Source organism: Taudactylus pleione, unplaced genomic scaffold (assembly GCF_031769625.1).
Source record: "Taudactylus pleione unplaced genomic scaffold, aTauple2 ptg000678l, whole genome shotgun sequence".
Classification (NCBI taxonomy): domain Eukaryota; kingdom Metazoa; phylum Chordata; class Amphibia; order Anura; family Myobatrachidae; genus Taudactylus; species Taudactylus pleione.
The window spans coordinates 2,663,848-2,691,427 of record NW_028285080.1 but is presented as its reverse complement, the minus strand read 5'-3'; the positions used below and the strand labels follow the sequence as shown (position 1 = coordinate 2,691,427).

Here is a 27,580-nt window from a genome sequence, read left to right as displayed (position 1 = left end):
GGTCACCCACAGCTATGCGAGCGGCCAGGAGGCCGCAACTAAAAAAAACCAGCGCCCGCCCTGATTCAGAGCGAGCACCTCTGAAACAGGCCCACTGTACACAGAAGATGGTCACCCATGACAGGTGCAAGCACACGTTAATTCAGATGGTCACATTTAACTTAAATGACTGAAATACCTCAAAGTAAGAAGTGTTCTGTCGTATATGTTGTTCTACACAGCTGCACAGCTGTAAAATCCAATTCCACTGTGTCTGCATAGCTGATTTGTAGGCCTGGAAGAAATAAAAAGATTAACTTGCATTGAAAATACACAACTGCCATTGGTTTAAACAAGCTAAATAGTATGGTACTTCCTGATACGATTAAGTACTCCAGATTATTGAATTATGGTCATTTAAGACATTGTTGCTATTTCTTTACATAATGGCTCTGTCCTTGCAATCTATCGAAGAAAGTGTTGTCTGATGATTCTCACTGTGGTATATGCTATGCCATTCCAATTGCAGACACATAGACACAAAGACAAATGCAATGGCAGTATTTATGCAGAGCGAGCAATTGGTTGCCCGTAAAAATGCGTATGTCGCAATGCGCACGCGTAGCGATTGCTTTGCGATTACGTTCGCACAGAGGATACACCTGTGCACATGCTGTGTGACCTAAAACACGTGACCTGTTTGGGGTCCTGAGGACAGATGACCTCATGCAGACCCGCTCGCAAGTGCTATGCGCTCACAAGCGGATTGATGGTGAGGCCCTGCGCACGCGTAGCGGCTGCAGTGCACGTGCGCAAGCCCTGGAGCGAGTGACAAATTCACTCGCTCCGGGGCTCGCTACAAAAGGGGCGGCTGTCGATGTTGATCGACAGCTCGTCCTGTTTTGTAGGCGGAGAGGGGGGGTGGCCGGACAAACGGAGGCGTTCCTGAAGGAACACCTGCCGTTTGTAGGCGGCCCTACTGTACTGACATCACCAGTGATGTCAGTAGGTAGCTTCCTGCTCTGTTAGAGCAGGAAGCTACCTGGGGCTTGTGGGAGACGAGACCCTACCCCAAGGGTCTCGTCGCAAGCCCCGATGGTCTCGACCATCGCGACCATCACCTGGTCACTCGCTAAAGCTGTGGTTGGTCACCCACAGCTTAGCGAGCGGCCAGGAGGCCGGTTTTTAAAGAAGAAGCGGCCGCCCTCATTCAGAGCGAGCGCTCGCATTTTGCGAGCGTCTCTGAATGAGGTCCAGAGTTTGAGAACCACTGATCTAATACAATGTGGTACAGAATGACCATAAAACCAAAGAAAATTTAGAATGAACTCATCTGAAAAATAAAAAAAAAAGGTTCAACATCTGTGCCTCATAAAAAAAAAATAGTATTCAAGAATATGTAGCTTTGAGTCATTTATATTTAAAGACTAAGCAGCAGTTGGTAATATTGGCACAACTACATACTTAAATGGGTACTGGTATATTTCATTGTATAAACTCAGTGATTTATTTTCTATGAAAATAGGTACTGGTACTAAAAACAGGTAAAAGTAAGTCTACAGACGCTTGTGTTTTATTCATTTCTGAAATAATTTCACTGGATTCTTCCTGGAGCTAGTTATAAGAATTAAAAATGATACCCAAAAATGGTGCCAGTACTGCGTACCATTGAGTACCGTCAGTATAAAAAGCACTCTATATACTGTATATCCATGTGAAAATGTTTTTAAACTAGATGCGTAACCCCAGATATAAAGAGAGGTAGAAGGCCATTAATCAGTTATATAAGGTGTAGTGTGTAATGAAATCATGGCATACATGGTGTCCAGGCAATGAAGATGCTTGCACCTTTTCACCACAGGAGCCTGCAGGCCTAAGGACTATAGAGGATGAATGAATGACAGTGTACTGACCTCAATTGTGGATCTTGCAGGATGATTCTGAAGTAGCATCTGCTCTGCGGTGTCCTGCACTGATTTAATGACTTCTTCTTTATGATCAAGTTCTCTCATTAAATCCTTTATAAACAGAGAAAGTTATTTTACTTGTTTTTCTCTTAAAACGTATTTAAAACCTTTCTAATTGTACATAATTGATCTAGGTAACGACATTACTAGAACATTGTATCCATAAATGATGGGTAGACCTTATGCCGAGGATTGCGGTATTACAGACTGGGCACTTACAGCATGATAATCTTTTTTAGCAGATATGTTTTGATTTCTATCGCTCCAGTCATAAGCCACTTCCTCTTCTTCCTTTTCATTCAGCCATATGAGCTCCCTTGTGGCTCTGGATACAAAGCTGTGGAGGGAGTCTAGGTGCTTTTGCCGGGCTCTTGATGAATTCTTCAGAGAGGAACAAAGTTACATGTTAGGGTCTATGCCTAAAACAATTTGGTAACCACCTGACTGCTATTGTGCTGTGCTCTGCTCACCTGGTAACATGGTGAACATAGTACTTATGGATTATGTAATAGGAATTATGCTTATGCCAAAAGGAAGATGCATTCATGCTGAGGTTTTTTTACTGAGCAGATAATGGACCATAAATGCTGAATGTTCTAGTTTCAGTCAATTATCCATTCTGCAAAAAGTCAGTAAGTATGCGGCATGCACTCTGGCTGAGTGATGAATAATTTCCTCCAGAAACTCCATTAGGGGACCATAATGTACAGATGAGCACCAAGATATTACAAAATGTCCAAGTGTGTCAGCCATTAACAGTCTGGTTACTTGCAATGGGACTGTAACCTGTGGTGAGAATAGTCTTACCAGAAGTTTGGAATAAAGTCCCTCGATTTTGTGCAGAGTATCTGAATATGAACTTTTCAGAGGGCCGGTCACCTGAAGCTGCAAAACAAGTGGGTAAAATAAGACCACAGAGTCCTGGAAGATGCAAACATCGAGCAACATGTTATAATATAACGACGACATTTTACGGAACGACACATTGTAATGCACATTATTGTTACTAACCTGCCAGGACTAGTTCACACTACAGTGATCTGAAGATAATACATAATAACATTCTTACAAATACCCTTACTGCTACATGTATAGACTAGACATATGTACAGTATGAATCAATCCCCTTAGTAGATTAACATATACCGGGTGTGTTATTCAAATTAATTAATAGCTTTAAATCAGTAATACATGTTAAGGGTTATGTAAAAATATTATATTATAATATATATATATATAATTATATATACTGTGTATATATATATATATGTACTATATCTATCCTTATTCACCAATATACGACAAATTAATGTAAGTATGTCTTATAGCGAATAAAACAACACTGGAAAACTTGATGATGCCAAATATTGTCTACTACCACAATGACCTGAACTGTTTTTAAAAAAAACTGAAACTAATATTGGATAAATTACTCATAAGTGCAGACTTTGCCCTGCAATTTGGAAGTTTTTTTTGTGTGAAATTGGCTGAAATATGGGCTTCAAATGATTGTTTTAGAAAGTCAAACTCTGAACTGATTAGACTGTAATTAATCCCCTAGTTGTAAAATCCTGCCTGTATATTATGCACTGACTTGTGTATACTGACAGATAACATGACATTGCAGCACAAGCTTTAGTGTTCTAGTTTCAGCTCATCAGGATTTACAAACCACTGCCCCTGCACAATATCATATGAACATTTATGAAGAGTCCAATTGAATTGAAATGTGGATTTACAAGGATAATGCCAAACGAATTATCAAGAGGCTTCAGGTAAAAGAAAAGGTAATGCATACAACTATGCACTGATCCGTAACCAGAGGCATTATGAACACAGGCTGTAATTATATTTACAATGAATTTGGAATTTCCAAGCAAGCACAGACACAGCACCATACAACACTATCTGTAATCAGAAGCTCCAGTACAGTATTTTGTTGCAGGCAGAGCAAAACTGGTGAGAATAAATGTTCTGTTTTTAGATCCCTCCTATCAAGGAATATATATTGCAAGCATATTAATTATCAAGAATCAAAGGAAAGCCACTTTTTTGGAAATCGGCCACACATAAATACTAAACATACTTCACAGTCATTTAGATATAAACTGCAAACAATCAAACTGAAATAATATAGGACACACCAAGCAGTCCAATGTACAGTATGTATCTTGTTTTACATAAAGAATATCATTAAACATTATTCCAATACCTCACTCATTTTGGCTTCTTTAAGACTGGTTTCAAATTCTTCAACAGCCCCATGGAAATTTTTGTGATTCTCTAAATGGATTCCAATGCTAGATAATTCTGACCCCCATTCTCCTCGGTCCAGCTGTATCTGTCAGGGAACATCAACATGGCTGATAGTAAGTATCTGAAGTAGCATATCATATTCGTAAATGTGAATGAAATCTGCAATATGTTTTTCATGCTGTGTATTAAGTTTATGACTAATCAGCCACATAGAGCATGAATATTTTGCTGGTACGTTTTATCCATAATTGTTTTGATATGAAGAAGTGCTGAAAGCAAGTAACCACATGGTGATGGGAGAAACCAGGGGAATTACTGTGCCATGAACTTAGCCACTGGATAACATAGGGAAAGTGATACAACAGCTTTAATGAGAATACGGTCCACTGGCAGGTGCGCGTGCAGAGATTACATTCCATGCCATTATACTGCATTCTCTTCTCAAACTGGAGATCGTATCCAAAGATTTACCTGCATTTCTTCCAGCCAGCTGGTCAGGTCTTGAACAAATGTAATGTTTCCTTCTTCTTCAGGCAAATTTTGGTCAGCAAAAGATGATTTTAATAATGGTTTCTTGACTTGCATGAGTTTGAGTGACTGCAATGCATTTGTGTTCATGCCAGTTGCATAGTTCTGGATTAAACCTGGGTTAAAGTTTGGTGCAAATGTTGGAGTCATGGCAGGACTCAGATGTGAGTTAAAGCCATGTGAGTGACTTGCAGCAAGGCTGGATGAATAACCAGGAGCGAGATTAGATGGAAGACCAGGAGTCATGCTGCCAGAGATACTCGGAGTCAGGCTGGTTGGTGACATGGGTGTCATACTGTGGGACATACTAGAGTTCATTGCAGGGTTCAGGCTTTGGGAAAATCCTGAGTTGAGACTTTGTGATATTCCTGATATCATAAGCTGGGTCTGGTCAGATGAAATCATCCGTGCTTTGCTGTATATGGAGGAGTATTCATTTCTCAATGAAAGCAGTTCATCCCGTAACGAAGCGACCCTGCACAGAGGTTAGACATGAGCTGTCATCAGACCACAGGCACAACTATTTATAAAGGACAAATATATTCCACAGCACTATACTAAAGTACATGTACATAATCACAATGAATACAGTAAGCAACATTACCTCTGTACTAGTTGATCTGCTTGGTAATACTTTCCATCCACAAGAGCCTGGACATCAACAAGCTGCTGTCGCAACAGATTCTCACATTCAATTAGGTAGCCCGCAATTTCAGCTTCATTTTGAAACTGAATGCCCGATTCCATCCGTTTAGCGTCCTATCAGAACACACACCATTCACTTATATAACTTGTTATTTCTCCCTACTCTTCCATAATAATCTCTTCTAATAAACAGGAAATGATTAAAAAAAAAAAATGTCTTTGTGCAATATTAGTTAATAGAAATACAAACAGTATTTAACTACATCATATGATCATAAACCCATATAAAAAAAATAATATAACCACAAAAATGACATAAGTGTATAAAGTGTAAGAATATAAACAGTGTCATATAAAACATACTACATAGAAGTGTCTGACTAAGGAATGATACAAGTCATGCTGATAAAAAAAAACTCACAGCTTGGAGAGCACTACGGGCTAGGATCAGCTTATCTTCACATCCGAGATTATCTCTCTGCACTCGGTTTGCTATCTGTTGCAGCATCTCTAGCCTAAAAGTAAGCACGAAATAGGCGACAAACATTGTAAGAATAGCAGAAACCTTATTTACTGAACAAATGTCAAAGTTAAATACAATATTCTAATAAGGAGTGGATACAAACTACCTATGTCCAATGCCAGATAATCTTAATATATTTACAATACATACCTTGAGCTGCCCGTCTGCTCACTGCCAAAGCTTATGTATGAATTAATCATTGTTGGGCCGCAGTTAACTGATAGTAAGTTCTCATTGGAGCCGATACTAGTGCGGCTGCTCCCCGTGAGCACAGAGTCACTACTGTAGTAGCCATAACAGGTGCTAGTCATTTTTATACTAATGACCCTTATTCACCCATCCAAACTGACAGTATGATAAAAGATAAAATTTGTAAAAAAAAAAAAAAAAGCCCCTCCAGAATTTACAGCTTCCAGGAACGAAAAAATGTCCCTACTGGCTAAGAGTACCACTAGCGTCCTTTCTTAAATAGGCTCCAACATGTAGATTCAAAACCCAGCATATAATATTCACATTGCTCTTCAAAGGATTTTGCCTGCAGCCATATATACCAGTTCAAGTTTGACTTTCCTCCCTAGCTTTAATGCTGAGCAAGTTTGGGCTTATCAGCTTCATTTGGGCGTCTGTGGGAAATGGATATGCCAAATATTTCAGCTATTCTCAATTAGCCAGTTCTAAGCCTCTGTGTTGACACACCAATGATGTTTACATCCCTGTGCACCGAAAGTAGGAAACAATTAACATGCACAAGGAGCACACCGTCAGTTTGGCAAAGTAATTGGTGCAGCACGCCACACACCTTAAAGGTTTAACATGATGAAGTTACAGTAGTAGTTCTAGAGAAAACCAATGAAGTGGGGTCTATGCATTACTTGTTACAAACATTATGGGGAGGCTTTTTCTTTTCAGGGCTTTTATATAGAATGCCTGTGCTGTAACTTATATCTGTGCTATTACCTTTATTATAACGTCACTTACTGGGAGAGGCTTGTGTAAACTTGGCTGTAAATGCTACAGGTGAGTTTATTTTGCTTAGGGGTCCAGGCCCATAATATGCAAGTTCAGACTGAGAACAGAACCATTAGTCGTTGCCAAGGAGCCTTGTGCACAGCAGGAGGCAAGTTGAGCCTTATGGCAATAAAAGGGCAAATAGGTAACAAATGACTCAATAGTTCTCTAAGCCAAAAACTGAGTTTATAACAATTCACATATCCTGGCTGTCTGATAGCTTTCCATGAATCCTGCTTAATACAAGACCTGCTATATATTTAGTACCCGCCACTGTTTTGTCCTGGACCAGTGTTCAGTTGTTAGTGATAGTGTAGTATTTATGACAGACAACATTAAGTAATGGTTACTTGTCTCTAGGCAGTCAGTCATGTTTTCTTCACAGTACAATCACTACATCTTTGCTCTACTTTCTCCATTTAGGACATTGGAGACATTTCCAAACAGCAAATATCCATTAAGTGGTGCCAAACCAAAATCCTGCTATGTGCCTTGATGCGTACAAGTGTGCCTAGACTGGGAGTGTAGAGCGATGTGGTGTAGGAGCAGTTATTTGTGCAAGCGGAGGGAAGGAGAGGTGAGCGTGTTCCTTGCTAAGACGCTCAAAATGTGCTTCTTACTTGCCTACATAAAACAACTGGAAGTGACAAAACTACTGTGCTAGATTGCACTGATCAATTTGATGTGCGATATTTGTACATTTGTGTGCCAATATGTCCGATGCGTTCAATGTTTGGGAAGTGCTACGGTCACAGTACGCCAGAGCCCGACTCCTTCTTACAGAGTTCGGTGGCGACTGCCGATCTTCTACTGTCAAGCACTTGTCTCAGTCTTCTGTCTCCTCCCTGCTCAACATCCATGGGGCTGATGGACACTTGTGCAGGCAAGCTTTAACTCCTTTCCCCGGCATTCCCATACGGACAGGAGCGCAGCTCTGTGTAAGATTTAAAGGGATATTCAAGTCCACTCCCTATTTAAGTAAGTCTCTGAGCACTCTTCAGTGCCAGATTATTAGGCTCACATCTCCAGAGTCTGTTCTGCCAGAAATCCCTGCACACTTACCTGTGTTCTGATCTGGTCTGTCTGACGACTCTCCTAGCCTGCTCCCTTGGTACTGCTTCTTGTGACTTCCTGGTTCTGACTTTGGCATTCTCCTGACCTGATTCTGCTTGCCCCTGGTAACGGATAGTCCTCCTGGTTCTGACCCTTTTTCTGATTACTACACTCCAGCACACCTACCTGCAACCAGTCTTGCTGCCTGCTTTCTTACACAACAACCAATCCATACATAGAAATCCAGTTAGAGGGCAGCAACCTGTGTATAAGGTGCAGCAAAGCTCAAACCCCTTTGCATGGGTCCCTGGGGAAGTCCATCAAAAGGTTAGAGTCTGTGCCTCTGTCCACACCAATCCTTCTTGTACGGTCAGTGTGGTAACCCCATAATTATGGAGTTAACCCTTAGTTAGGGGTTCGGGCACGTAAATATTCTTTAGCCCTCGGTAGTTTTAAAAAAATTATTATTACTTTCTACATGCCCCATAGAATTTAATGGAAAGGCTGCTGTGACCCTAATCCCTGAGCATGCTCTGTTAGGAGTGGAAGAAATCCCTGGCCTACTAACAACAAATAAGGCTGGGGAAAATCCCGGGGGACCCATTGGGGGAGGAGGTTGCAGGGCAGAAGGGCAATGGGAATGGCTGTTGCTGGGGCCTCTGATCCAGTGAAGAGAGAGGCTGGAAGAGCAGAGGCAGGATGACCAGCAGGAGAAAGGAAGCCAGCCCTAAGGAGAAGGGGTTCACACAGATGGGAAAAAACTGTGCAGCAGGAGCTGCCATGTAGCCATAGGAAATTAAAGTGTACTTGGGGAAGGGCACACAGAGCTGCCTCAGCAAAGTGATTCCCGGCAGCTGTAAGAGCAAGAGCCCCTGCCAGAATACCCCACTCATCTGCAGACCCCGCTGAGGAGATTGCCGTGGAAAGAGGGGTTGCCCAGCAGGATTGCAGATGGCAGAGGAGATCCAGAGTCAGCGGCTGTGGTACCGGAGGATCTGCCACAGTGAAATTACCCGGCCATGTAGGCCGGCGCAATGACCCGGGAGGACATCTGATACCCCCGTCTGGAAGAACAACAGCTACCCCTGGTGAAGATGGGACCTGTTCCTGCCGTGAAGAGAAGACCACTGCCCCTGCCCTTTGGAAGTAGAGGACCAGCCCCGCTGAGAACAGCTGCGTCTAAGGGAAGAGGCCCCAGGAGTCCTGTCCGTCACTGGCCCCCTCCGAGGAGTACTGTGCAGAATACACAGCTGGAGTGCACAATCCGGGATCCAGGAAGAGGATGGCCCACTGTCCGTAGTATCTGGTTGAAGACTGCTGCTTCCGCCACGGTGACCGCTGACCGCCAGAGGAAGGAGTGCAGTAGACCTAAACATAGAGCGCAACCCGGTGTGGTGCTCTGCATCTCGGGTATGCGGTTCCAGGGACCAGGATTCAAATGGTGGGCAGCAGAGCCCATGTAGTTGGTGAGAGACTTTGTCACTTTAAGCCCCTTTGTATCAGCCCAACAAATATAGTTACCCCTCTCTTACCCACCCTTCTCCTTATCCACCTCTTTACACTCAGTATGCCTATCTGTTTGTAATCTGGGGTATTTCTTTGGATCTTGGGCAACAAGGGGCATGTATCATCTGTTTTGCTGTCACCTAATTCACTTGGCCTTGGAGCTTGGTTTATACATACCTGACATTCTATATTGAACCAGCTTCTGCAATGCTATAGCTATTTACTGTGTGTTGTCACAAGAGCTTACACTTCATTGAACTGTGTATTCCTGCAAGGCCTAAAGTTGTTTAATGCAAGTTGCCACAAAAGCTTGCAATTCACTGACTTTGTTTTCACCTGCAATGCTATAGCTATTTACTGAGTGCTGCCACAAGAGCTTACACTTCACTGAAACTGTGTATACCTGCAAGGCCTTAATTTGTCTAATGCATGTTGCCAAAAGAGTTCGCACTTCAGTGAATCCGTATAATCCTGCAACACTTATGGTTATTTATTGTGTGCTCCTACAAGAACTTACACTTCACTGAAACTGTGTATACCTGCAAGGCCTAAAGTTGTTTAATACATATTGCCACAAGAGCTCGCACTTCAGTGAATCCGTATAATCCTGCAACACTTATGGTTATTTATTGTGTGCTGCCACAACTGCTTACACTTCACTGAAACTGTGTATACCTGCAAGGCCTAAAGTTGTTTAATGCATATTGCCACAAGAGCTTGCACTTGCTACGTATTGCTGTTATATATTGTTAGGTATAGAATTTGTTGCATGCTCTCGCACCCTTATAGGTTACTTTGCTGAACATTCATTGCAACTTACTAAAATTGTGTTGTACCTTGCAAATGTGTGTGTCACTATGTCTGTAAAATAGGGGAATACATTTCACCCAGCTTGTCTCTCTGATCTATTCGAACCTGGTCATTAGAAACATTAGGTCATTACAGTCAGCATCTACATCATCCCAGCAAGAGTTGTGACAGCTACGATTCAGCGGCTGCAGTTTTTTCTCACGTCATGTTCCATTGTGCTTCATCTGTGACGTTGTACGTGTTTAAAATTAATTCCTGTGCAGCTAAAGTTGCAACCCAGCATCTATATTACACTATCAGCGGTATTTTGCTGCGTTTGCAATGCAAATAAGATGCAAAATTTAAAGAAAGAGATGCTACGCTACAACTCTTGGAAGGTCTCAGTTGCAGCGGGCATCTCGCGTCATATAGCGTATAGACACTTGGAGTCGTATTCAATTTGAGCCGAGCAGCGTTAAGTTATCTGACTTAACGCTGACTTCAGTCAGCGGACTTAACGCTGACTTCACCTGTTTTGTAGGCGGGGTAAAGCGCGCGCGTGCACGCTTTACCCCGTATTCAATTTCAAAGTACGTGTAAACGGCACCCGACGATACTGTAACAAGCGGAAAGTACTGTCATTTTTGGGGAAATCAGCCTCTCACCCCCCAAATGATGCTCTGACATGGGGGTTCACTATGGTACCTCCCGATTTGGCTTGCTGAAGGTATTTGGTGTTTTTAAATGGACTCAATAGCTGCTAAATAGCGTTTTTCTATACGTGATGCAGAATAGTATTTAGGAGTATTTTTTCCAGAAAATAAGTTATCCCAGCAAATTTGGGGTACTTGAAAATGGGGGTCAGCATATTTAAAGTTGAAAAAGTGAAGTTGAAAAAATCGTGAAATATCCACCTGCCTCAAACACCAGCAATAAAAAAAACACTTGGGGCATACTTGGGGACCCCCCCCAGAGTCAAGTTCGCTAGTTTTTAACTTTGTACCCCAACATTTTTTTTTTTGCCCCCTTTTTCAAAGTCAATTTTTGGGGTGTACTTCAGTTTTTTGAAAAAAAAAATTTTCCACACAGATTACCTTTGGGGGACTGTCTGAATGCTGCATGGGGGTTCCCGAAATGTTGTACCCCAAAACCCCAATTCTGCACTTTTTTCGCCTGTCATTCATAGGCGATACTTTACCGTCTATTACATTGCATTGACTTTGCGCCTAGGCGGAAACTCTTTCAAAGTCTTTCAAATTGAATACGGGGTAAAACCAAAACAGGCGATAATGACGTCATCGGCGGTAACTTAACGCGGATTCGGACTTAACGCTTCAAATTGAATACGGGCCTAAGTGTATGAGGACATACCTGTACAATTAGAACCTCTCATAATTGTCTGTCTTCAAGTCTCACCCTATGAAATCAGCCTAAAGTGCATTCCCATTTGCACTCCCAGGAATGTAACAAAATGCTTCATACATAAATTAGGGAAGAATAAAATAAATAATTTCACTGTACTAATTACAAAAATGATCAAATCTATAAATGATCCATAAATATGACATCACAGGATAATAAAGTCAGTATAAGAATATAAACAAATATCTGATTGAGACATAACAAAACCTGCTTCCAGCAATCACATATAACTATTCATTTATTTATTTATTTATTAGCAGTTATTTATACAGCGCACACATTTTCCACAGCGTTTTACATATTACATTAAGTCATTCACATTAGTCAATGCCCATGTGGAGCTTACAAACTAAATTCCTTACCACATATACACACACACATACTTACATTGGTTTAACTTTTTATCAAAAGCCAATTAAACTGCCCGTATGTTTTAATGTTGTGGCAGGAAAGTCTTGGTGGGAACTGAACCCAGGACCTCAGGGCCTGATTCAGAGCCGCTCGTAAGCGGCCGCTCGTTCGCTCCGAGCGATGTTCGTACATCTGCGCATGCGTATGGGTCGTAATGCGCATGTGCCAACCAGTCATTGCGGTCGGAAATCGAGCGCTCACAAAATAGCGAGTGCCTGCTAATTTGAGTGACAGGATAAGGCGTTTGTGGATGGTAACAGGGGAAGGTGCTTGAAAACGGGAAGTGGTGATCCGAAGGCAGGCGTGCCAAAAGGTCAAAACGGGCATTTTAAGGGTGTGCATAATTAACAAAGCAGCGTCATCGACCACGTCACTTGGTTGTTTCTTAGCCTGAACTGTTCGCATGATTGCGGTAGGAAAATCCAACCACAAGCACTGCGAGCAGTTCAGATGCCTTTCGATGTACTCGATTAATCAAATAAATAGCGGAGATAACGTAGGATGCGAGCGGCCAGGGGGTGTCTTTACAAAATAGCGAGCGCATGTTTCGTTCGCTCGCTCAGACATAGAGGCGTCAACAGACCGCAAAGAGCGAGCGCTCAATTTAAACAGCCGGCCCCTTTTTCTGAACGAGCGAGCGCAAATAGCGTCCGGCTCTGAATCAGGCCCTCAGTGCTATGAGGCAGCAAGCTAAATTATGTGCCTTGTGAATATATTTCATAACGCATATATGTGACTACATAGATGCTTTTTAATGGGACTTTCAAATTCTCATAACTGTCCCAAAAGTCACATCCCTGAAGCTGACCTCTTCTATTGTATATGGGGTTGGCTTTTCATGTATGACTTCTAGTTACAAATTTAACACTTCAATAATGTATTACACATAATTGGTAATTCTGGCGTTTGTTCCTGCCACACAAAGAATAACTAAAGGGAAGGGATTATTTTGTCCACCAGCGCGCATCTCAATTTTATAATCTTGGGTTCTCTATATACACGCATTGTTATCTTTGTACCAAGACAATTTATTTTATCTATTTAATGTGTGCTGTTTAGAAACTTCCTTCAATAAATAAAAAAGGCCTCTAAATGTTGGTGTATGGTAAAATCATACCATACCTGAGACAGACTACTTGGTATGTGCTCCGGAACCTGATAAATGTTCCATCATTCCAACTTTAACACTGTCCTCATGATTGGCCACAAACTACTTATTCTTTCTATTTTTTTCTCTTGACTAGCGAGAAGCAGTTTGGATACCAATATATTTTATTAACTGTTGTTGAACACTTTGAATAAATAACTTCTAGTTGACATGTAACAATGCTGTTGAACCAATGTAACAAAGTTCTATATCTTCTGTAAATTTTGTTTACACTGTTAATAAAATAGTTAAAAAAAATTAAATAAATAACAAAGCTGGATAAAACAAACAAGTAATAGGTAGCGAATTTGAGACAACTTATCCAGCACCGTAACAGGAAGGCAGTGTGCCCTGTGCTGGCGCAGCACCCTGAGTGCATGATGTCGTGCCGAGGGGACGGGGGCCGCAAGCACTAGGAAGTACGGCACTACCATACCGTCTTGAGGACGCTCCAAAAAGTTGTACTGCCTCAGTGACACTGGCTGCAGGGTGCCGTTCCAGGCTATCCAGATGCAGGGGTCACGGGGCAGCGACAGTGTCGTCCCCTGAGCCCTGTGTGATGGTATTGCTCGCACACCCCTAGTTAGAGCCCGGGACTTATCTCAGTGATTTTCCATTGTGTTTGCTCTCCCAGAAAATCAACACAATTTTTGCTGACTTAAAAGCCCTGTACTGATCATGCTGGGACTGCTTTACACTTTGCCATGGGGTCCCCATGCTGTCTGTGAGACCTTGAGGGATACGCTTTTTATTTTTTAATATTTTTTTTTTACAGGCCAGATTGTTTGGCAAATTTTTCTGGTGTATTTTTGGTGTATAACCTAATACAACCGGAGACTTGTACCTTGAACATTGTAAAAATCTGTTTGGTGATTGGTGGCAAAGCATGTTTTAAAATGGTGTAGTTTGGAGATCTTGCTGATATTCACAATGTATTACATAAATCATATATACAATTGTGGTGCGCTTAGAGATCTTCCTAATGAGTCTTGTGTATCCTACTGTATTACGGTGAAAATAAATGTATGTTTAAGTCCAAAAAAGTCAATCTGTAGGGAGGGTGTTCTTAAATAGGAATTGCATGCAAGTTCAGTTTTATCTTATCCCTAAACGGGAAAGTGTCACTGCTTATATCCCAGAGTCCAGAAACCGCTCTAGGGGGAGCAATAAATATATAGATATATATAGAGTTTGTGAATAGTTCCAGAGAAAATAATTCGTGATGTCTGTAGGAAGGGTGTTCTGATGTCAGTGCTATGCCTCTTCTTCCTCCTTTCCACCTCAAATATAATATATACGCACAGTATCAGGAACTTTGGAACACAATATTGCAGGATAGGTAAGTTATGGTGTGTACTTACCAAATGCGTGATCGACTCCTGCTGGTATCCAAAGGTCGGTGCTTGCAGTGATGGTGGTGATGGATGCTATGGAGGTGATGCTATATGGCTGCGCACTATTTAAGACTCAGTACTCTGGTCTCATACAACACTTATTTAATACTGCAATTAATAACAAATAACCAGTAACAACTGGTATTAAAACAATGTCCACAGGTGCCTTGCACAGTTGTTCCTATACATGAGTCTCTATACTGAAAAAGGGGGCGTGGACCAACGCGTTTCATCCAAATCTCTGACTTTTTCAAGGTGCCCGCCCTCCTGTAATTCCTCTCTTATATACCCTCTGTTGTAAAAGTCTCTGCCGTTGTGATCGGTGTTACCCGCACTTCCGGGTTCGTGAGTGCGTCATCTCCCTTGCGCTATGTCCTGTCATGTCTTTGAGTCTGTTGTGCGCATGCGTCGTTCGGCGGCCATTTTGTTAGAGGTTTTTAGTATTAAATGTCATGCGGCGGCCATTTTCTTGATTATTTGGAGTGATCTTTCAATATAGGTGTGATGGAAATATGTCCCTCAGTGGTGAAACCTTTGGTTTTACAGGATGGGGTTAAACAAATGGGTGTACAGCATTTACTAAATATAATGATTGTCGTTTGGCATATATCATTAGGATCATCGCTGTAGGGAGAATTATGATGACGTGAACCTCTGATCATAAGTCAGATCCCCTGTAGAGAAGTGGGGATAATTTAGCTTGTTTTAGCTTGATTCAACATTATAATCACTAAGAGAAAATATGATACCATTAGGTAGGTCAAGTAAGATCAATGTGGGGTGATGAGTGCAATCTATGAGAATATATAACCTACAAAATGGGCGCCCAACACTGAGGGACATATTTCCATCACACCTATATTGAAAGATCACTCCAAATAATCAAGAAAATGGCCGCCGCATGACATTTAATAGCTTTTACAACAGAGGGTATATAAGAGAGGAATTACAGAAGGACGGGCACCTTGAAAAAGTCAGAGATTTGGATGAAACGCATTGGGCCACGCCCCCTTTTTCAGTATAGAGACTCATGTATAGGAACAACTGTGCAAGGCACCTGTGGACATTGTTTTAATACCAGTTGTTACTGGTTATTTGTTATTAATTGCAGTATTAAATAAGTGTTGTATGAGACCAGAGTACTGAGTCTTAAATAGTGCGCAGCCATATAGCATCACCTCCATAGCATCCATCACTACCATCACTGCAAGCACCGACCTTTGGATACCAGCAGGAGTCGATCACGCATTTGGTAAGTACACACCATAACTTACCTATCCTGCAATATTGTGTTCCAAAGTTCCTGATACTGTGCGTATATATTATATTTGAGGTGGAAAGGAGGAAGAAGAGGCGTAGCACTGACATCAGAACACCCTTCCTACAGACATCACAAATTAATTTCTCTGGAACTATTCACAAACTCTATATAGATCTATATATTTATTGCTCCCCCTAGAGCGGTTTCTGGACTCTGGGATATAAGCAGTGACACTTTCCCGTTTAGGGATAAGATAAAACTGAACTTGCATGCAATTCCTATTTAAGAACACCCTCCCTACAGATTGACTTTTTTGGACTTAAACATACATTTATTTTCACCGTAATACAGTAGGATACACAAGACTCATTAGGAAGATCTCTAAGCGCACCACAATTGTATATATGATTTGTGTTATTGAAAGGGATTGGGATATCTCTTTAGGTGGAGCGGCTGGAGAGATTCTAAACGAAAGATTTAGAGCACTGTAATTTCTATATATAGTACAATGTATTACATACAGCAATTTGCAAATAGCAAGACACCTGGCACTTTTGCAAAGTCACAGACTATTACATTCTAGCCTATGAGTATGATATAACCATCCCTATAATAAAATGCCTGCAATGTGATTACAAATGAATTTCTAATCATTTATATTTAGATATGTTATTACAGACATACAGTACTTGGCACTTTCTACATGTAATAAAGACAGACCTGTTGTCCATTCATTTAAGTTATACATGTGGATAAAATGAATAGTATTTGAGAAAAAAACCTGAAAATGTTATTGAAAAGAGTGGTACTAAAGTGCTAGGAGCACGGCTAAAATGTATCTGTTTAGACTTACAGCTTTCTGTTATGGGCACTAACGTTAGGCCAAACCATGTATGCTATATAATCGTTGTGACCCTTTTGACATATAGTTCTTGAAATCAACTGTGCTTTACATTGATGTCCCATATCAGTCAGGGATAAGAGACCTGCAATTGTAGCTCATGAGACCGGAGAAGTTTGGTTACATCATGAGTAGTGTATATAATATAATGGGTCTGTTCAGACTGGCAATAGTAATAACGTAATAGATAATCATACCTTTCTATTTCAGGCCTTATTGCTTTCTCTCTTTCAAACATAGCGATGATTAGTTTCCCCCATTCTTTCTCTATATCGTTTGGATGGTATCCCTGACAGAGCTTGATTCGGCCAAACTCAATCCAAGTCTTAAAAATAAACAAAATAAATAATGCAAAGCGTTGCTTTACTCCACACAGACCCCCCGTCACACCAGAATGGTGACACTTACTTCCAGCAATGTGTACAGGTGCTTAATCTTTGCCTTTTCTGTTTCCTTTGGTGGGATATCCTTCTCTTTAAATTGCAAGTATTGGTTATAAAGTGCCTGTAAAGGTAAAGCAAATGTCTAATTAAAAACACAACTATCATGTGTATAGGTTTACTATTATTAGCCATTTGTGGCAGCAGATGACTAAAGCTGGGTACACACCTTACGACGGTGCGGCCCAGCGATGTAACAATATATTACTTGGTCCGTACACACTGCACAATCCGCCATATGACAGAGTGATGTATCATTACATGCTGCATGTAGCTACAATGCGTCATTCATTGATTCATCCCATGTCTGGTTAATTATCTCCCTTTGTCGGCAGAATGGGCGCTTTTGGGTATCTTACCACCATATGTTTCGGGTACGAGAGATAGTAAAAAACTATTACTGATTGTATCAGTGGTGGCTCGTAAATGTATATTACAGAGATGGGCCCATGCAGATCCCCCGTGGATTTCTTTATTTAAGGCTAAATTATTTTTTGCTTTTCAAATGGACTGGCTAGAGACTACACTACATGAGGAGGCTAAGACAGCAGAATTTTTTAAATTATGGGAAGGTTTTATAGACTCCCTTGCGGTGGAAATACGTAGCCAAATTTATTTATGTTTTAGACATACCTCTTGGTATGAAACAAGAATTTTACAAGACGATCCGCCTATTGTGCTTCCTATCACGGGATAAGAGGAAACATGTCTCTGATGGGAATTCGGATATCTTGTTATTTTTGAGGGGTGTGCCGGCCGTGTCTAGATTACTTAAGGAATATATGTTTATTCTGGTTCTACTCAAAGAAGAAAATGTTATACATTTTATTGATTTAACACTATTTGTATGTTACTGCCATTAATGATTCTTTATTCCATGTGTTGCCTGCTAATTTTGTCAACAGTCGTATTTTTGTTGTATTATTGCTCTGATGAATAAAAGAAATTTAAAACACTGATTCATCCCATTGGACATGCAGCGCATCCAATGGGACGATTCAATGAATGAAAGTCGGGAACGATGGATTGGACGTACACACTATACGATGTATACTATATATCGTTCCAGCTTTAGGCCCGTGGCATGCGTGTTTCCTGTGTATCCCTGGTACGTTTGCTCTGGATAGCATTCACTGCCTAGTTTACACAACTCAACAGGATTCATTGCACAAGATTCATTGCACCCAGGACCGGCGCTACCACTGACAAGCTTAGGCCGCTACCCACGGGCGCCGGCCACTAGAGGGCGCTTCTGAGTCTGCCTAACTACAGAGGGTGCAGGGGGTCTGGTTGCTATGGGGCCCGGTGGCTTAAGGGGCCCACCGGCCCAGCGATCACACCCCCTGCACCCTCCATTTGCCAGGCGCCTGCTGAGATCCTGTTACCAGCGGGCGCCCGGCTCCTTCTCATATCCCCCCCCCACCCTGGCGCCAGCCAGAGGACGGAGCTGACTCCTGAGCTCCGGGTCCCACAGTGCACTATGGGAGTGACGTCACGACATCACTCCCATAGTTCTGAGGAGTGACGGACAGACGCCAGCAAGCACTGGAGCGGGGCTTAAGGTAAGTTTTTTTTGTGTGCGTGTGTGTGCGCGCGAGGGGTGGGTGGTGGCTTACTACAGGGGGCACTACAGGGGCATCACATGGGGGCACTATTGGGAGCACTACAACTGGGGGCACTATAGGGGCCCTTACTACTGGGGGCACGTCAAGGGACATTACTACTGGGGCACTGCAGGGAGCATTACTACTGGGGGCACTACAAGGGCATTACTACTGGGGGCACTGCAGGGAGCATTACTACTGGGGGCACTGCAGGGAGCATTACTTTTGGGGGCACTACGAGGGCATTACTACTGGGGGCACTGCAGGGAGCATTACTATTGGGGGCACTACGAGGGCATTACTACTGGGGGCACTGCAGGGAGCATTACTACTGGGGATACTACAAGGGCATTACAACTGGGGGCACTACAGGGGCCCTTACTACTGGGGGCACTGCAGGGGGAATCATCCCTTTAATTTGGGTCATGTGAATATTATTAGGGCGCTGTGTATGTGTCTGTGAGCTGGGCAGAGGGTTTGGGGGAAAACAGGGGCGGCATTGTGAACCTTTTACTAGGGCGTCCTGAAACCTTGCACTGGCCCTGATTGTACCCTATGAAGAAAGTGTTGACACACTGGTACACACAAGTGATACGAGTGAATGCTGGAAAGACATGGATGTGGCTTGTGTTCTTGCTTTGTGTCCATGTTCCATCCAGCATTCACTGTCAGTGCTCATGTCTAATACTGCAACTTTTCAATTAACCGTATTTGCAGTGTTGAATGAACTGCATCCATTAAGCGCTGATTAGTATTTTAAAGAAACTCATTATATAAGGTAAGAGTTACAATTAGGTTTCTCCATAGAAAAAAAATATAAAAATAAACAGAAAAACCTTTATACTCTGTTCTAATCATGTGCCTTGTTTACATATACAGCCCTGCCAAAATTGTAGTATGTGCGGCTCCAAAATCTGCACAATGGGGTCAATCCAATAAGGAATGAAGGGGGCGAATTACCATTGGAACAGCATAGAAACGCCAGTACGGCATGGCAATTCGCCCTCCTCGTGGCCCATCTCACCCCGAACTTGAAAATGTTTAAAGAAATGTGCGAGTCCGTAGGTCCTATAAGTGCAGCATACAGCTGCACTTACTCGCCGGTGCGATAAACTTGCACATAATTGGATTGACACAAATGTCTGCTAATAATCTAACAGAAATATATATGGATTATTAACAAGTATGTTTTGAACTGTGGACAAAGGAGAAAAAGAAAAAAAGTAACCCCCATAAAAGGGGCACACTCTGTCGCAAGAGATTAAAATTTTACTTTTAATACTTTCAATCTAAAAAAATTATTAATGAAGTAGAGCAAACTAAAATTGATAATACAAAATATGTACAGATCCTTGAAAAATATATGTCTGTCAAAATGAATTAAAATCATGGAATCATTGGAATTATTTGACGTATACATGGAAATCAATCAAGGAAAATAACAATGTTGTCAAAAAGGTATGTCAAGCAACAAGGGGTGTAAGAGTAACTGTGCTAATGCCCCTTTGATAAAAAATTTATGATTCATTCATCATAACCCCCAAGGTTTGTCAAATCCAATCTAAAGTGCTAAGTGCAAACACACCAATCAGAAAAATCTATCTATTCACAGTATAAAGGATTATCAAATCCAATCTAAAGTGCTGAGTGCAAATATATGAATCAGAAACATAGTTTGTGTACTCATGAAAAAATAGACAGGTAATAAATTAATCAAATGCAGTGTCCACTATTCACAGTATAAAGGATTGTCAAATCCAATCTAAAGTGCTAAGTGCAAATATATAAATCAGAAAACGTGAAGAGTTTGTCTATTCATGACATAAAAAAATTGCCAGATAATAAATTGATCACATGCAGTATCCAATGAATCTCATTGATATTTTCACTTCTATAAATGATATCGTGATAATACATCAAAGGCGAAAAAAAAATATATATATATATATATATATATACATACATATAAGTATACTGACACATTTGTCATAAGTTCATAAATAATTGAGTCATTGTATCAATCAGAATTTAGTACAATGTGGCAGCAGCACCACGAATCTCATAACTCATAAATTGCAGCAAGTAAATGTGAGGCGTCCCTCAGTAGGCAGTTAGCCCATTAATAATGTCCCCTTAGATAAATGCTAGAAGATGAAAAATTAAGTGCCTGTGTACTTAACAGAACAAGGATCTACTTTTGCCAGTCTTACTGATGTATTGGACTGGAAATGAGAGTCGTTGTCCCGCGGCACAGTCCACGGGAGTCCCTGAGCGCTCGGGGATCCCAGCACCACGATCTCCAATCCAGGCAGCATACCTCTTCCTCACTTCTTGCTGACAGGTATCTTCTATTTTCTCCTTTCTACCAGACTCTCATCAGCTGCCGCCTTTGCTTCTCACCCTGCAATGCTGCAGTAACAGGGTGCATGCACTGCCCGCGCTGACAGCAGAGAAAGTACCTTGTTATCTTTCACTGTGCCACGGGACAACAACTCTCATTTCCAGTCCAATACATCAGTGTAAAATACTTTAAGTTAAATCCTGTTGTTAGCATACTACACAAATCCTTGCTTTATGTGTTAAATACACAACTGTCTTATTGTAGAAATGATAGAACTATTTTACTGCACACAATCATTACTTCAAGTAGATAAGAATGAGGATTGTATGCTGCTCTTCACAAGACAGGTAGGATCTTACCTTTAGTTCTACAGCAGTGTTTGGGAAATTTCTGTCAGACATTAATGCTACATGGTGCCTAATCCATTGGATGAGGTAATTCACCATATTCTGGTATTCTATCCACTTCACCTCAACATCCTAAAACAACACAAGAATGTAATAAATGAAATATCATTTTACAGGATAACATAAAAACAATGGGCTCAATGTACTAGTGTTTAGAGCAGAGGGGCACCATACAGTCAGGTACATAAATATTGGGACATTGACAGAATTTTCATATTTTGGCCTCTATTCACCACCACAATGGCTTTGAAATGAAACAAACAAGTTGTGCTTTACCTGCAGACTTTCAGATTTAATTTGAGGGTAATTACATCCAAATCAGGTGAACGGTGTAGGAATTACAACGGATTCTATATGTACCTCGCACTTTTTAAGGGGCCAAAAGTAATGGGACTATCAACTCAAAAGCTATTTCATGGACAGGTGTGGGCTATTCCCATTTCATTATCAAATAAGCAGGTAAAAGGTCTGGAGTTGATTCTAGGTGTGACATTTGCATTTGGAATCAGTTGCTGTCGACTCTCAATATGAGATCCCAAGAGCTGTCACTATCAGTGAAGCAAGCCATCATTAGGCTGAAAAATCAAAACAAACCCATCAGAGAGATAGCAAAAACATTATTTGTGGCCAAATCAACTGTTTGGAACATTCTTAAAAAGGAAGAACGCACCGGAGAGCTCAGCAACACCAAAAGACCCGGAAGACCACGGAAAACAACTGTGGTGGATGACAGAAGAATTATTTCCCTGGTGAAGAACAACCCCTTCACAACAGTTGGCCAAATCAAGAACACTCTCCAGGAGGTAGGTGTATATGTGTCAAAGTCAACAATCAAGAGAAGAGTTCACAAGAGTGAATATAGAGGGTTCACCACAAAATGTAAACCATTGGTGAGCCACAAAAACAGGAAGACCAGATTAGAGTTTGCCAAACAACATCTAAAAAAGCCATTACAGTTCTGGAACAACATCCTATGGACAGATAAGACAAAGATCAACTTGTACCAGAGTGATGGGAAGAGAAGAGTATGGAGAAGGAAAGAAAGTGCTCATGATCCAAAACATACCATCTCATCAGTGAAGCATGGTGAAGGTAGTGTCATGGCGTGGGCATGTTTGGCTGCCGATGTTACTGGTTCCCTTGTATTTATTGATGATGTGACTGCTGACAAAAGCAGCAGAATGAATTCTGAAGTGTTTCGGGCAATATTATATGCTCATATTCAGTCAAATGCTTCAGAACTCATTGGACGGCGCTTCACAGTGCAGATGGACAATGACCCGAAGCATACTGCAAAAGCAACCAAAGAGTTTTTTAAGGCTAAAAAGTAGAATGTTATGCAATGGCCAAGTCAATCCCCTGACCTGAATCTGGTAGAGCATGCATTTCACTTGATGAAGACAAAACTGAAGGGAAAATGCCCCAAGAACAAGCAGGAACTGAAGACATTTGCAGTAGAGGTCTGGCAGAGCATCACCAGGGATGAAACCCAGCGTCTGGTGATGTCTATGCGTTCCAAACTTCAGGCTGTAATTGCCTGCAAAGGATTTGCAACAAAGTATTAAAAAGTGAAAGTTAGATTTAGGATTGTTTAGTTTGTCCCATTACTTTTGGCCCCTTAAAAAGTGGGAGGCACATATAGAAACCGTTGTAATTCCTACACCGTTCACCTGATTTGGATGTAATTACCCTCAAATTAAATCTGAAAGTCTGCAGGTAAAGCACATCTTGTTTGTTTCATTTCAAAGCCATTGTGGTGGTGAATAGAGGCCAAAATATGAAAATTATGTCAATATCCCAATATTTATGCACCTGACTGTATGTAAACCTGAGATAGTGAACTTGGCTGAAGTTATGCAGGATTTTGACGCAAGGAGAAGGGTAAGAACACCACAACAGGCCGCATGATAATGATTAATCTCCTCATTATCCTATGCATGCTCACTGTAGCTTTTTCTCCCCCTCCAGTATTCCCCCTGATGGACAGACAGAAAATATAGAGTGGGAATACAGCACTCCTTTCTCCATATGTGCCTTGATACATAGAGTCACAATATTCTTGCAGTTTTAGTCATGATTAGTTTGGGGATATAAGAATATTGAGTTGCATATAAAATAACAACATAATTACAGAGTAAAGATATATGGTTTATAAGTGGCCACACATTGAGATGTAATCAGAGATATCAGCCGATTAGACTGATATCAGAGTGTGGCAATAGGTGCCCAGTAATGATCAGATAGTGGCCTGTATGTATGGTCTTCCAACCTCAATAATATATCATGTGTATTCCAGAAGTTATCTAACCACTATGCTCCGCACATGTAGCCAAACTGGACAGTGATCCGGATGATTGAACCTAAGGACAGGATCGGCCCATGAGTGTCCATGCTATGCGAGTGCCTTTCATCTTCATAGGCACATCAAATATCCACTATAGGTTATTATTACCATTGTAGTAGTAGAATCACATATTTATTCTTTTTATAAATGCTTTCTAACAACAAATAGGCATAGGCCGTTCAGCCTATAGTGCATTGTATCTATCAGTATGTGTTGGGACTGAAATATAGATTGCCCAGCTAATGAAATAGCAGCCCCATTATGAATATGTAAGCATATTAATTTGGTTTAGGCAGACAGTCATTTTTAAACAAAATATATTTCTCAATTTCTGCAGTGATTTTAAAATAAGTATTTCTGGTAAAAGCTTTGATCAGAGGTTCTAAACCAAGGGTACCTGAAACATTCAATCTGAGGGTACAAGACACCAAAGTAAAAGGGCCAGTAGCAATGTGTCTGTGTGTACTGCGTATTACGGCTAAAGTAGGGAGTGGGGTAATTGTTTTTTTTTTTTTATACATGCTGATTTTTTTTATATTTTTTATTTTTTTTGAAGTTAGAATGGAGGCAATTTCTAATACTGGACTTTAGGAATGTAGTTGTAACCTTATATGAGGCTTACATCCTATGGACTTAACAAAATGATTATAGTACTAATACTACTAGTAATAATAATAATAAAAATAGTATAATAATAATAATAATAATAATAATAATAATAATAAAAATAATAATAAAAAAGGTATGACATTCTTTTTTTGAAAACTGAAGAGGTACAAGCACTTAAAAAGTTTAAGAGCCACTGTTTGTTGCTATACAACAATAGCTTTACTTGTTTTTGAAATGTATAGCACCTTCAGATTATAGCATATTGCATTAAAAAAATAAAATATAAATAGTTCATGCTATAATTACATTAAGTCCACAATACTTACATTTGCACTAATTCCTTCCCCGCCATCTGGTGTCTTGGGGAAAACATCGTACATTGAGGAGACGTATGTAATTACTGACTTTTCATCTGGGGAAGAAACATCTACATCTAAACAAGAAAGAGAAGAACATTTATTATAAGTATTGTAGGTGTTATATGCAATTTTTGTTTCTTAATTTGCTTAGAATGTACATATACCTTCAGGATCCAGAAGCCTTGTCACACCCAGTTTTTCAGCTACATAAAAAGCGTTTTCTAAATTTGCAATGTTGCTTTGAACAGCAACAGTATCCATATCAATCAGGTCCGGCCTGGAAAGCAATATATAGCATTGTGATATTTCGTAATATGGAAATACAAATGAAAGAAACCAATTCAATATTAGTATTAATCCATAGTTTAAGGTGAAACAAACACTCAAAGGTGTTTTACTACTTCGACCATCACCACCTCTTTGCCCCATGTGTACAGAAAGAACAAATGGATCCAAGCGCTCAGTCCTCAAGAATATGATTCCAAGTTATACACACACACACCTTGATAAAGACCCAGAGTTGGTTGAAACGCGTTGGTGGAGTTCTGAGGCAGCACTACCATTGTTCTACAGAAAAGGAGGTTCAGCTTAATAGGGGGAGCTTACCTTAAATGACCCCTATATGCCCTTAACTGTGCCTTTTCAGAAAAAGGACATTTATGGTACGCAGCCATTTTTTATGTATGTGTTTGAAATAAATTGTTTTGATGATTTTACACTATGCATGTGATTTTTCCTCTATTTTTCTTATATCTGTGAGGAAATACACATGGTTATTGGATTCATGGTGTTGAAGATCTAGACAAGTTGACAGAATCAGAATTGGGATATTTTCCTCTCAGTGACAATTTGTCCTGGATTAAGAAGGGGACTATGAACGTGATTATATGAAAACATTTATTTATTCATTTACATTGTGTTTTCCCTGATAAAATCAGGTTGAACCTATATTCTTGAGGACTGAGCACTTGGATCCATTTGTTCTTTCTGTACACATTATTTGTTTACGATCCGGTGTTTATCATTGGGGGACAAGCTGCCAGTCCGTTAATTGTGTGTGCAGGAAATATTCCTTTGATTGTTTATAATATTTATTACGCCTTCTTTGCCTCATGTGCCCGTACCCAACTATTACTGCTGTTCTGCTGCAGGTCCAGTGGTGCTAATAGCAGGGAGACATAACGGGTATCAGAACAGTCATTCAGAAAGTACACTCAGGTGAATGCCTAAATAGTAAGTGTTGTCCAAACATGGACAAAAACTTTATAATAAGAACTCTAGAAGGATCTCGCATGTCTCAGGTGCGCACATCTGTGCAATGTATCATATTAAAAAACTCACACTAAATAGGATAGAGTCCATTGTGTGTTATTCTGCCGTCTGCCAAGGGTAATTAATGACAGATGACAGAGATACTATGTTGCTAACTAAAAAAGTAACAGTTTGTATCTGCTGTCAGCTTGCTATTTGAAAACCATGTTTTTTATTTTATTTTCAATAAACATATAAACATTAAAATAGGTAATTCCATTCCCTGTACAGTAAATCATCGCAATAATAAACATCAAAAACAAGGCATTCAGAAAAGGAAAGTGATAATAAAAACGATCATAAAAATCCATATGGCAAGAACAAACTACCGATAGACCAAATTGAAGACCCAGCGCTTACCAATCAAAATTAATGAACAGGAAGGAAAAAAAATAAAACAGGAAGTTATCAAGTAGATCTAAAGAGGAGGGGGGGATGAGGTGAAACAGAAAAAAAATAATACAAAATTTAAAGGGAAAGGGTAAAAGGAGGGAGAAAAGGAGGTTAGCAGAGACCAGGAAGAGATTGAAAGTGATAACACGGGGACCAAACTTTGTGAAAGACGGCCACAGTGTAATTTTGTAAACTCTAAATGTTTTCTATAGATGCTATAAAATTAACCCAGACGCAAAATGCTGCTAAGGAGGGTTCAGTTGGAGACTCCAATTACAAATAAGGATTATTAGCTCATCCTGACATTTATTTGCAGTACTCTGAACTGGGGCACATAAGAGCACTATTGAGACATCTTGCAGTATGGAAAGACCTGTGAGCTGTGATATCAGGTCCCACACTTGATCCCAGTAAGAGCTAATAATGGGGCTGGACCATAAAGTATGGTAAAACGTTCCCTCCTCACCCCAATGTCTCCAGCAGGAACTTGGCACTTATGGAAATAGCATGAAGTTTAGACAGTACCATCCATTATAAAGCTTGTAACACGTTTCCCTTATGGCCACACTTATAGAAGCCTTTGCATTTCTGGACTCAATGGTAGACCATCCCTCATCATCAATGGTGAGATCAGCCTCCCACACTGCTGTCAGCTTTAGTTTATATGGAGGTAAACGATGGAAATCAGAGAAGACAACTAACTGATGAGAGTACAACTGATAATAATAGAAGAAATAATACAAGTTTACCTTATATGCCTGACAGGCTCGGTAATAAGCCCCTAGGACCGTGGGGAAGTTTGTGCACAATGTGGCTGAATATGAGTCGCACACTGCTGCAACTGTTTTAGCATCTTTTGCCGCAGTCGCATCTGTGACGTTATGCCAATGCTAGTAATAGCCCTTCCCCTGGTGCACAAGTGTGCATCTGAGAGCACAAGGGCTGGGACGCCCACTATTTCCTGATAAGTGTTCCCCACCTA

General features: G+C 40.7%; 1 protein-coding gene across 2 annotated transcripts in view; it reads right to left on the bottom strand.

Moving 5' to 3' along the window:
- The window catches only part of DST (dystonin), a 637,844-nt gene that overhangs the window by 275,780 nt on the left and 334,484 nt on the right, over window positions 1–27,580 (bottom strand). Inside the window, exons 11-23 of one of the 2 annotated variants that reach the window (XM_088455927.1) lie at window positions 25,059–25,171; window positions 24,862–24,968; window positions 21,535–21,654; window positions 17,199–17,294; window positions 16,988–17,115; window positions 5,797–5,890; window positions 5,335–5,489; window positions 4,674–5,205; window positions 4,159–4,287; window positions 2,754–2,831; window positions 2,166–2,327; window positions 1,893–1,997; window positions 179–274 (exon numbers count right to left, since the gene is read on the bottom strand). In XM_088455927.1, coding sequence (XP_088312053.1) covers window positions 179–274; window positions 1,893–1,997; window positions 2,166–2,327; window positions 2,754–2,831; window positions 4,159–4,287; window positions 4,674–5,205; window positions 5,335–5,489; window positions 5,797–5,890; window positions 16,988–17,115; window positions 17,199–17,294; window positions 21,535–21,654; window positions 24,862–24,968; window positions 25,059–25,171 — 1,915 coding nt within the window. Of the gene's footprint in view, window positions 1–178; window positions 275–1,892; window positions 1,998–2,165; window positions 2,328–2,753; window positions 2,832–4,158; window positions 4,288–4,673; window positions 5,206–5,334; window positions 5,490–5,796; window positions 5,891–6,048; window positions 6,210–16,987; window positions 17,116–17,198; window positions 17,295–21,534; window positions 21,655–24,861; window positions 24,969–25,058; window positions 25,172–27,580 lie in introns of those variants that run through there. The other variant, XM_088455928.1, reaches the window with a different exon arrangement.